This window comes from Notechis scutatus, chromosome 4, assembly GCF_049901735.1.
Source record: "Notechis scutatus isolate UNSWTSFEM ecotype Mainland chromosome 4, rNotScu1.2, whole genome shotgun sequence".
Classification (NCBI taxonomy): domain Eukaryota; kingdom Metazoa; phylum Chordata; class Lepidosauria; order Squamata; family Elapidae; genus Notechis; species Notechis scutatus.
In genome coordinates, this window is record NC_142012.1 from 73,944,750 (window position 1) to 73,956,822 (window position 12,073).

At 47.3% G+C, this 12,073-nt stretch overlaps 1 protein-coding gene across 44 annotated transcripts in view; it reads left to right on the plus strand.

Annotated features, from left to right (window-relative positions):
* The window catches only part of ANK3 (ankyrin 3), a 329,783-nt gene that overhangs the window by 126,471 nt on the left and 191,239 nt on the right, over positions 1-12,073 (plus strand). For 39 of the 44 annotated variants that reach the window (XM_087963773.1, XM_087963771.1, XM_087963772.1 and 36 more), the window contains exon 1: positions 7,799-7,930. The exons of the other annotated variants lie outside the window; for them this stretch is intronic. In XM_087963773.1, coding sequence (XP_087819899.1) covers positions 7,817-7,930 — 114 coding nt within the window. In that variant the 5' untranslated portion in view covers positions 7,799-7,816. Of the gene's footprint in view, positions 1-7,798; positions 7,931-12,073 lie in introns of those variants that run through there. 44 annotated transcript variants of the gene reach the window in all.

Genomic DNA, 12,073 nt, shown 5'->3' on the forward strand with positions numbered 1-12,073 from the left:
TCCTGTATGGATTGTTCTCCTCCATCTCCTCTTTCCAGGCCCCGCCTTTGTGGTCTTTAGGAAACCAAAGCCTAGGAAGCTGGTTAGACTATGGTAGATTTTGTGAATCACAGAGGGAGCAGATTGAAAGGAAAACAAGGCCACTTGACTGTCTCATGAAAGTATTTTGAAATGTAGGTTTTTTATCTTTTGAATATGTGAAAGCAATTTCAAGTGTAAATAGTTTAGTGACCAGGAATTTAAATATAATATGCAGGTGAGAAGATTGACTTTTGATCTATTTGTTTGATCTGCCTGTTTTGAAAGCTGCATAAGGCACATTTAGAACTGTTAAGTCCTTATATTCCAGCAATTTATATACCATTATAAATGCTTTTCCTGAAGAATCCCTACTGCACCACAACAACGTTTCCTGGAGGTCATGTCTTAGTTTTTCTTCTTTTCCTAATAAACATGAATGCTCTGAAGCGCAAAATCAACAGAGCTAGCTATTTTCTCAAAAATGGTAAGATCTCAAGCTCACTTTATACATTTTATTTTTGAGTGCAGTGAATACAAGTTTACAAAAACTGATATCATGTAAGTTATTCAACAAAGATTAGAGTAGAAACTGCTCAGCGAAGTTTGTTAACTGCACAACTGGTAAATCCACAATTGTCATTGTAACCGGTAGCAAATGAAGTGGTGCTTTGGAAACAGATACTCAAGAATTGGCATGTATTTATTCATTATACTTTTATCTTACCTTTTCATTATTTTTAGCCTTTTGCAATCTCTGATTTTAAAAATGTCCTGAAAAAAATTAATCAGGAACTTGTTAACCATTTCTGAAGCAATAACGGCTGGTTTAGAAATGAGATGTGGTCCCTATAGGACAGGGGAGTTAAAGTCCACAAGTCTTAAAGTTGCCGAGTTTGGAGACCTCTGCTATAGGAGCTACCTCTGTAAATTTTCCAAATTTGCCCTTCCTTTTTTTAAATATGCGTCAGCTAGCCTGAAGGAGCTTCCGCTTCTTCTTAAGCATTCTCTACCATGGCAGCTTCTGTACAGCCGAAAGGATCTAAGAGGAGAAACCTGGGCTCATAATCCTCTGGGAGAGCGACACTCCATCTGACGGTCTTATACAGGATAGCTATTGGCAGGGGATCTTTTGTTGTAGGCACCTTCATTCATTGTCCTGCCTTAGATGCCAACTATTAAAATGTGGGCAGTGAGCCTTGGGAACAAAAAAATTTGGACAGCTGTAGTGCATTGCTGAAATTCTACCATTGGAGAGACGGGGAAAAACCTTTGCATTCCATTTCTAGGGTGTAGAAATCCCCCATCTGTTTATTTTATTTATTTTATTTGTCAATTGCTTACAAGATAATAGGTATAAGAATAAACATGAGTATTATGAGAGTACATGAGAGTAATTAGGACTTCAGAAAAAACAATTACTACAATCTGCCTTCCATCGAGGACCTGTATCCTGCACGAGTCAAAAAGAGGCTGTGAAAATATTTACAGACCCCTCACATCCCGGACATAAACTGTTTCAACTCCTTCTCTCAAAACGACACTAGAGAGCACTGCACATAGACACAAGGGGAGTTTTTCTTCAAATGCCATCACCCTGCTAAACAAATAATTCCCTCAACACTGTCCAACTATTTACAAAGTCTGCACTACTATTACTATTAATCTTCTCATCACTTCTTATCACCCATCCCCTCCCACTTGTGACTGTATGACTGTAACTTTGTCACTTGTATCCTTACGATCTATATTGACTGTTTCCTAGTATGATTTGATTGCTTATTGTACCCTATAATTATTATTAAGTGTTGCACCTTATGATTCTTGACTCTTAATGAATGTAACTTTTCTTTTATGTACACTGAGAGCATTTGCACCAAGACAAATTCCTTATGTGTTCAATCGCACTTGGCCAATAAAGAATTCTGTTCTATTTCGACAGGATGCTATTTGGTGTGCTGTCTTGAACCACGTGGCTGTTGCTACATATGGACCAATCAGTAGTTGCTTTGGTCCATGTACACTCAAAGTTGCAACACGTTTCAGATGCCAGCCTTTTATCAAGTCTTCCATTATTTGGATTTGATGAGTGGGTGTTGGCTCCATTTTCAGAGTTGGATGTGCAGCTGACCCAGCACAGGGGATTGGGGATTGGGGGGTCAAAAGTGGATGAAATGCAGGTGACGACAAATCCCAGACTGTAGAGGAGTATGAGTTAAGTGCAAGAACCTTTAAGTAAACCAGGAAAAGGAGGAAGAAGATCAAAATAACCCTGACTTTATTCTGGTTGGCATAAAAGGGGACAAAGGGATGTCCTGGCAGAGCTTCAAGATTCTGTGATTATTACAAAGACAAAGAGAAGGAAAAAAAAGGATCAAAAGAGACAAAATTTGATTGGCTTTGAAAGCCAGAGCATAGGATATTTGAAAAGTCTCTTGTGTAAAAAGGGAAGGAGGGATTCTTGTCCCTCCCTGCAATTCAAACTGAGGCAAAGAGCTTAGCATTCCACATTCACTCCTGGCTTCAACATTACTTTGCTTTATCACAAATCCAAATTAACTGTCTTTATACTGATGGGCTTCAGGACTTCAAATTAATCATCTTTTTACTGTTCTGTATTCTGTACAGTGGTAGATTTGTCTTCTGTACAGATGCAGATAGATAAACTCAACAAGACGTCCATAACAAAGTACTTTTATTGGGTCATCAGGTATCCTCATAACTCACATTTGTGATGAAGTTCTTCTTTAATGCCCAATCCTTTGCATATCTGTTTTGTAGGTAAAAAGATGATTATCTGCTATCCTTTTTCCTTCATCTTGTAGCGGTAGAAATAGATCAGTTACCATGAGTCTGTGAGTTCAGCCAAGAGTGAGGAAAACTCCCCCAACCCCTCGAGGGTCAATTTAGTGACCAATCAGGATTACAGATGTGGCCACGTGACATGGACTACATTTCCCAGGATACCTTAACTACATTTACCATGATGCATTCCCTTAAGGGGACAGCTCACAATTGCTACCTAACTATTCAATTCCCATACACTGGCTGGACAGCACAGTGATTATATGTAACCCAAAGATCTCCAAACTTGACAGCTTTAAGACTTGTGGACTTCAACTTCCAGAATTCCTCCTCCAGTCATGTTAGCTCAGGGATTCTGGGAGTTGAAGTCCACAAGTCATCAACTTGCCAAGTTTGAAGACCCTTCCTCTAACCAATCAAGTAGACTTGATCTACCTCAGAGGACTGAGTTACTATTTGTTTGGAATTGGACGAAGGCACGTCCAACTCTCCTAAGCCTTGCTGGAAGGTGGAATTCTTTGGAAAGGGAATTAATTGAAAGGTAGTTTATTAACTACTTGCATTTGTTCATGTTTAGCATAATGATTGACACAAGCTCCATGAGGCAGACTGTGTGCATAGATTTCTGCTGCTTTTGTTTCTAACGTTTGCACAATCTTGCATTCTTGGCCTGGTTTTGCTTTTCTCCCAGGACTAGAGGAGAATTGTTCCAAAGGGCAGCAGTGACCCACTTCTTGTGGCACCACCATGGTTTCTTCCAGAGATTGTAAGAGAGGTTGTCCCTGAATCTTTAGACAAATGATGGAAAATTATTCCTCCTGTGATGGGTGCATGCTTGTAAATTAAATTATCGGATTGTTCGCTCCCTGGGAAGGGCAACTAGACGATGTCTCCCTCCGGCTAACAATTTGGACCTGATGATGATGTGACAGGTCCCTAAATCTTCTTGTTCAAATCCTGCGAAAAAAAGCATTGGTGAACTGAAAGTCATGGACTTGGAGCAGCTGTCAGATGTGAATCTGTTTCCTTGTTATTTCTTGGCATTAGTTCTAGTCCTGCTCTGTAGAACCAGGCAAGAAGAGAAGAGAAGAGAAGAGGAGAAAAGAGGAGAAAAGAGGAGAAAAGAGAATAGAATAGAATAGAATGCAGACTAGAATAGAATATAGAGAATAGGAATAGGAATAGGAATAGGAATAGGAATAGGAATAGGAATAGGAATAGAATAGAATAGAATAGAATAGAATAGAATAGAATAACAAAGAATAAAATTCTTTCTTGGCCAAGTGTGATTGGACACACAAGGAATTTGTCTTTGGTGCAAATACTCTCAGTGTACATAAAAGAAAAGATGCATTTGTCAAGAGTCAAGAATCATCAGGTACAACACTTAATGATAGTCATAGGGTACAAACAAACAATCAAATCATACTAGGAAACAGTCAGTATAAATCATAAGGATACAAGTGACAAAGTTACAGTCATACAGTCACAAGTGGGAGGGGATGGGTGATAGGAACAGTGAGAAGATTATTAGTAATAGTAACACAGACTTTGTAAGTAGTTGGACAGTGTTGAGGGAATTATTTGTTTAGCAGAGTGATGGCGTTTGGGAAAAAACTGGATGACCCTCTCAGTTGAGTCTCACATGGTTCACGAATAGGGCACTGAGAACAGTGTTTATATACCAGGGCAAACAGGCAGAGGGTGGGGTTAGTGCCAAAAATGGGAGAGGCCACCTATTTCTCCCCCCCTTCCCAAGGACCCCTTTTCTTTCTTTCTGATATGCATGATATTCTCCATTCCTCTTAGCCCAGAAGATTGCTGGAAGACAACAGCCCTGAAATATTGGTTGAAAAATGCTGAGGGATGCATGCCTTAGATTTGGGTCATAAGGTCTCAGCCTCTTGCTGAGCTGCTCTCTCTTCATCGTTTTTGATTTGTCTCTTGAAGGAGCTGATGCCGCCGAGGTGGTGGGATTCATGTCACCAAAGGGAAGAAGCAAATCCGGGACAAGCTCCGCTTGGCCCTTTCCCACCGTGTTCTCTGAAGAGGACATCCCTCGGGCCCTCTCTGGCACTTGCTGAGAAAAGGCTGAGGGGGCTCCAAAGCCAAGGGAGGGGAAGCAAGGTTTGTGCAGGCGGGGGAGGGCTTTCTTTCACTGTTACAAGCCAGGAGACCCAAGTAGCTGTGAGAGAAAGCTTCCTTTGATCTTCCTTTGCGGCGAAGCACCACTTGGGAGTTTGATGTGACTCCCCTTTGATTAACTTTTCTCCTCCCAGAATCTGCCATGTTTTGGCGCTCATTTTTCTTGCCTGCAGGCTTCAGCCTGCAGGACTGTATAACCAAACAACCAAACAAACATGGGGTGTGTCATGCCCCTGTTGGAGTCCGATTCCCAGGGAGAGGTGGAATAGCTGACAGGGAGTGGGCATGTGGCTCCGGTGGCTGTGGAGGAAACTGGGGAAGGACACAGTCTGGCTGGGCATTCAGAGGAAGACCCAGGCCCACCCCCTCTTCGCCCTAGGGCACGCAGGGAGGAATGGAGAAGGGAGCAACATGAGTTACAGGGGAGAAAAGGGCCCTGATTCCCTTCATTAACTGCAGCTGGGAAAACAGGATTTAAAAAGGGTGTTTGCGCACAGCACCTTGCTGGAAGCAAAGTGTGCATTATCTTCGTTTGTCAAGTCTTATCTGGGTTCCAGTTGTCCTCACAGCTTTTGAAGTCTGCAATTCCTTATCCTGCCTTGTCTCCTTAATTGCTGCAGTGTGGTTTGTCTTGGTTTTTATTTATAATTTAGAAGTACTTTGGGTTCGGACTGAATTTCTTCCCTTTAAAAACTGTTCTTGGGAGTTTTTTTTTTTTTTCAGCCGATGATAACTGGACATTGGGGACCAAGTTGGAGGAATTAAGGGGACTTGATCTACTTTTGTGACTTCGTTGTTTTTGTGCCACGCCCCTTAGGGTCATCACTGGGGGGTGTGTGCGTGTGTCCTTAATCCCAACAAATTGGGCTCCCCCAAGACGTGAAGCTCCAATTGCGTGACCATTTTTGAGATGGTCAGAGGTGTTTTGAGTCTCTGCAGTTGAGAATATTATCCTGGCTGCATTCTTTTTGTAACACGACTTCTGCATGTTTTATTATGATTTTATTACCCTTTTTTTATCATCATTCCCTTGCTTAAGAGGGTGCTAAGAAGTTTCGGACTACTTGGAGTAGGTTGTCCCTTTTGCAAAGAAAGACGAGAAAACTGCAAAAGTACTGTGTAATTCTGGGTCTTCCTGAAGGTCACTAGAAAGTCTGAAGGGAATCCAGGGGCTTTTGCAACCCAAGAGTTGACACATACACAACACACACACACACACAGAGGTCTTTCACACACACCCCTCCACACCCAGGAGAAGGGTAGGCAAAGCACCTGCATTGCGCTGGGAAGGGAGATGAAGAAGTGGGTCATATCTCCTTCAGCTGATTGAAACAGAAATCTGGAAGTGGGACATCTGCTTTGATGAGGGGGGGGCAATCTCTCTCTGTGTCTCACACACACACACACACACACACACACACACACACAGAGGACCCACATGAATGGACCCAGGGGAAATCACAATGCCTTTTGTCCCAGGCTATAGCACAGGCTATATAGGGAGAGCTTCTTCCACTAGATCTGGTGGGATGTGACCTTCTCCACTGGACTAGGAGAAATGGTCCTGGAACAGCCTTTGCCTGCCTCCTGGGCACACACAGGCATGGAGCCGGGTGGCTGCCATTCAAGGGAGCTTTGCTCTATGCTCAATGGGGGTGGGGTGGAAAATGCCCCCACAGGCCTTCCATACCAATCCTGCTTTACCTCCCCTAATGAATATTCAAAAGCTGCAGTTGCCGAGAGCAAAAAATAGCAAGGTGACATGAAAAAAACACACTCCATCCCTCTGCACTCTGGGTGGGGAAGGGGGCTGGTTTCGCCTGTTGGAGAAGTGAAGGACCCCCCTCTCTCCCCCCACCCACCCCGCTTCCCCCCTCCCCCACCCAACTCCTTTGATCCTGGAGGAGAAAATGGCCAGGATATTTCCTAGGCATCGGCGGCTGCTTTGATGCCTGCAGGATGGCATCTCCAGCCTCCTCCAGAGCTGTGTTGTAATCAGCATGTGCTGGAACAGGGGGAGCCACAACAATGTTTGCTGTGGTTCCTGCAGCAAGACTGAACACTCAGCATAAAGGACGCACTGTTGATCCAGCAATGCAGGCATTGTTTCTTCCACCAGGCAGCAGTTAAGGGTCTCCATGGTAAATTTTGCTCTCCCTCCTCCTCCTCCTCCTCCTCCCTTCTTTCTTCCTTTCTTTCTTTCATTCATTTCTTGCCCCGGCCCGCAGTTGATCTCAAAGTAAGGAGCCGCTGCTCCATTTCCTTCTGGCTTGAAGGAGCTCGCTCAGCCCGCAAACCTGGCCGAGGGAGCGTCGAGGAGCAACGTCAGGATGCTCTGGAGGGGCGGATTTCGGGAGCGGACCTGAGGATTACGGAGGAGCAAGCCGGGCGAGGAGAGCAGGGGGAGAGGAGAGCCCGCTTCTGCGTCCCTCCGGGGAAGAGCCATGGGTTGCAGCGTATCCCCTGCGGAGGCAGCACTTGGACACTTCCAGCCCGTGGCAAGGCACCCAGCCTCCCTCACCCAGCTCTGCCCGTCCCCGCCGCCTTCTTCTTCTTCCGCGCGGGGCTCCACGCTTTAGAATGGCTGCCCTCTTCCCTCCAGGCTCAGGTGCAGGGCGAGCTCTCCGAGGTTGAGTTTGGTTAGGGGCCGCCCGCCCTCCCCCCACCCCAACCCACCCCAACCCAGGACCGCGGTGGTGGGGTCCTTGGATGTCTCCCTGCCTCTGGCCGGCGCATTCGTCCCTGGGCTCGGCTTGAGGGGCCTGAGGATTTTTTTTGGGGTAGCCACTCTTGCCGAGGAAGGATTGTTCTACAAAAAAAGAGGGGGGGGGGTGTTCCTTAGTGCATTATGGCTCACGCGGCATCGCAGTTGAAGAAGAACCGAGATTTAGAGCTCAACCCCGAAGAGGAGAACGAGAAAAAGAGGAAGCACAGGAAGAGGTCCAAGGATCGGAAGAAAAAGGTACTTCGGGGTATATATATATATATATATCTGCCTTTTGTTTTACTTTGCTCTCCCCACTGCAGCGTGAAATGTCAGAGAGCTTCCATGCAGGGAACTTGTGATGGAGGAGGAGGAGGAGGAGGAGGAAGGCTGCGAAACGTCCCCGGGCCCTAACTGTGGGCCAGGGAAAAGGCTTTGGGAAAGGCAAAAGGGGCTTCTTTGAAGTTAGATTGTGCTCGAAGGGCTGTGACAGACCTCTCTCTCTCTCTCCCTCTCTCTCCCTCCCCCCTCTCTCTCTGTGTGTTTGCTCCAGCAAGATTGAAAGGCGACCTGGTTCGAAGCCCAGGGCAAAAGCAGGGGAGGGACTGGCGAGTTTTACAGGTTAGATCGACCACACCTGCAGAGATCTGGGCAAAGGAGAGGGAGAGCCGGACGGGGGATTTCACGAGTTGCAGAGCGAGGGCTTGTGCACGTTGACATTTGTCAAAAGGACCACAATGTCCACAATGTTGCGCGGTTTGTTTCTGGCCTGGGGGGTGGGGGGAGGGTTTCTCCTTCGGTTGCTTCCTAACTCAACGGCGTTGACCAACTTTCTTTTGTCAGCTTGTCTTCATGGTGGTGGAGAAGGGATCGCTGAGCCCCATGGGGGGCGGGAAGGGTTGCTGTGTTGCCCCTTCCCTGTCTGGGAAGCTGCTCTAACCAGGAAGGCCCTTTCCCCCCCGCAAGCCCTGGGATGGCCCCCTCCTTCACGAAGAGGCTTTGTTCCAGCTTGCCCTTTAAGAGGCTCCTGTCAATAGGGAAGAGGCCCAGGGCTCCGTTTCTCTATCAGGACCTGCCTGTGAATTGTCTTTCAAAGGCTCCAGCTGGAAGACAGCGAGGGGCTTCTCCTTCTGCTATGCCTTTGTGAGGTTTCTCCCGAGGGGTGCATCATCCCCTAACGGGCTGGGAGCACCGGAGCCTGTCTTGCCTTTAAAGGACGCGTCTCTCGGGGGGGCGGAGGAGGAGGAGGAGGAGGAGTTGGAGCTTCGGCTCTTGCGAGCATCTTTCTCGTTCCTCGACTGCCTTCCTCCCACCCGTTGCCTCTGCAAAGCTGCAGGGCTGAGCGTGGCGTGAAAAGCACCCGCGAAGAAGCTTCTCCGGGCCAGGGAGACGGCGAGTGGCGCCGCCTCACGGAGTGGTTGCGGTCGGCGCAGACTGCCGCATGGAAGAAGCCCTTGAAGGTCCCGTCCTCTTAAAGGGACAGGCGCCTGCTGTCTTTTCTCTCTCTCCCTCCCCCTCCCCCCCCCCTCTCCCTCTCAAGGGCTCCTGTGCCTTTTGTGTGCAAGGGTGGAACTGGTGGGAGCAAAATATGGCTCTGAATTGTGTGTGTGTGTGTGTGGGGGGGGTTCTTCCCTTTCACCCAAGCCCTTTCACTTTGCTCCCCAGCCTCCCCAGATTTCTAAGGGATGGAAAGAGGAGCTGGGGTGTGTTTTTAAGCTGTAGGAAGTTAGCACCCTCCCCTCTCCTAGAAAAATGAAATATCCCCTAAAACATATCTCCCCTAAAAAAAAGAAGTGGAAACTCAGAAGCAGAATCTCACCCCCACCTTTGTTAATGGGTGGGCCACTAAGGCCTGAGCCAGAGTATTCTACATAACAAAGCCCTCTACCCATCTCTCCACCTGGCCTGGGAAGATTGCATCAGCCAGCACTCAGGTGAAGCCAGGTGGTCCACCCAAAGCCTACAAAGTTAGCTAAGACCCCGCCCCTGGGAGTCTGGCAGCCAATGGGATACATTTCTTGCACAGGAACAGGAAACCACTAAGGTGGGCCCAACAGAGGGTATATAAGGGACTCTCAGCATCTCAGCCCTCCCTTCTTTTCCTTCGCCCAACACCTTGAAGCATGTGATCGTCCTTTTCACTTTGACGCTCCAAGCCATGTGGTCCTGCTGTCCACCATTAAACCGTCTTTCCAAACAGCCTCCATGTTTCCAGTGTCTTTCCCCCCACTTGGAACTGAACTCAGAAGGATATTTCTTCCAACAAAGCGAAGAGTCTCCTCCTTCCAAGCTGTCAGATGAGTCCAAAAAGGCTGCCGACATGCATTACAGAGGAACTAGCTCCATGCTTCCTTCAGTTGGGTGTAAGCTGCACCTTATAGCAGGAGCAGGGTGACTTTGAGGTCTGATCCCGCTGCCTTCTTGGGGGTGGGGCAGAGATAGAGAAGCCGTGGAGGGAGAGGAGAGCAGGGAAAGCCAGGAAGTGTCTGCTCTTGGTTCAGAAATGAGGTCAAACTGCTTTGTTGACAGAAATACATTCACTGTTTGACAGATCCTGATACTTCCTTTGGAAAGGAATCACCTGTTTGGGGACCTGGGCCATCATAAATTGTCACCCAGTTCCTTCTTTCCATATTTGTGTCACAGGAGAAAAGGCCTCACAGAGCTTTCATCCCAACCATCAGGAAATATTTCTTTTCCCACTGCCCGGCCATAGGGTGCCTTGAGCTCAAAAACCCTCTGGAACCATTTAAAGAACTTGAGTCTCTTTCTGGGAAAAATCAGGGATGAACTCGGCTGCACTTGCAGGCTGGGCCAGGCTGCCCATCGGCTGGGCTGGAGAGCTTTTGACATTCCTTAGCGCAGCACACAAGGCGGTTCCCCCTTTTTGTAAATTAGGGTAATCATTATTATTATTTTTAAAATTAAGCTTTCTTTTCCTGAGCAAGGAGGCAATCTAGCCTGCCTTGGTCTGGCTCTGTACTAACTCTGGAACCATGTTAGAAATACGCCTCGGAAATTGCATTCTCCTATTGGCAAGAACTGGGCCTCTGAAACTGCCAAAATCAATCTGAGTGGCTCTTTCAATTTGCAGACCTGAGGAGCTTGCACGGCCTTTTTAGAAACCCCCCCTCCAGAAGACAGTCCCATCCTGAGTTACAGGAATGCAGTTCTGCATTCCTTGCACCTTAGGATCCGGCCAAGTTGATTGTTTCCAGATCCTGTTCTATTAAAGTTGAAACCAGAGGGGATTAGCTGGAGTTAAAGAGACGCTTTTCTGAGCTCACTCGCCCAAGTTCTTGCATATGAAAGGAAAGAATAGTTTCCTCTTTGACATAGAGAACATTTCTGGGATGATTCAGTATCATGTTACATAATACTCTACAAGCTGGCTGTGGTGTCCTAAGCGTGTTGGCGTCCCTCTCCAGCTGAGCCACGGATGAAGTCCAGAAATACTCCACTCCAGCATCTGATCAATGAAAATAAGGATCTTCCAGGAAGGACACTGAGGTGCCTGGGAAGATGCCCTGGTAGATGAGAAGTTCGCCTCACCAGGGTTGTGATTTTGGGTGTGCTTTGTGCAAGGAAGATGATTCATATCTGCAATTTAGCAAACAAAGATAACTCGCAGCCATTTAGGGTGTGGATCAGGCTGGGTGAATAGGAATAGCCTGGAGCCGTCAAATAGCAGTAAAAAGCGGGGTGGGTGGGTGTCTATCAGAGGGTTTATTTATTTCTGTACATGGTTACTCAAAGAGGGGCTGGGCGGACGAGTTCAGGCTTTGGCGAATGCTGTGAGGCTTGGACAGAAGCCAGCGGGCAGAGTCAACCAGCACAACCATCGGAGGTGGTTCCCAGAGAGTTTCCAAAGGCCACAAATTGTGGGGAGAAATGTGGATGTGGTGAGGTTTCTGACCTCAGAAATGCAGGTCACAGGAGCAGGCGAGGTAGACTTCCATGGGGAACAGCTGGATTTCAGGCCTGTGGCCATTCTGTGGCCTGGACCCGCAAAGCTATCTTCAGTCAGTGGAGGAGAATATTCGTCGATCGGGGTTGAAAGGAGGAGTCCCAGGTGCTCTCTGAGCTTGGTACTTTTCTTGAAGGTGGTTCATCATGACCCAACTAGGTAGGTAGTGCTGGTGATGTTACCTAGTTTGGGTAATAAGACATCTGCAAGAAAGTAACCAAGTTTAAAGAGGCATCCAGTACCCCTGACCTCAGCCTTTCCCTCCTATGGCACGATAGCAATAGCACTTAGACTTATATACCGCTTCACAGTGCTTTACAGCCCCCTCTAAGTGGTTTACAGAGTCAGCCTCTGGCCCCCAACAATCTGGATCCTCCTTTTACCCACCCTGGAAGGATGGAAGGCTGAGTCCATCTTGAGCCTGGTGGGATTTG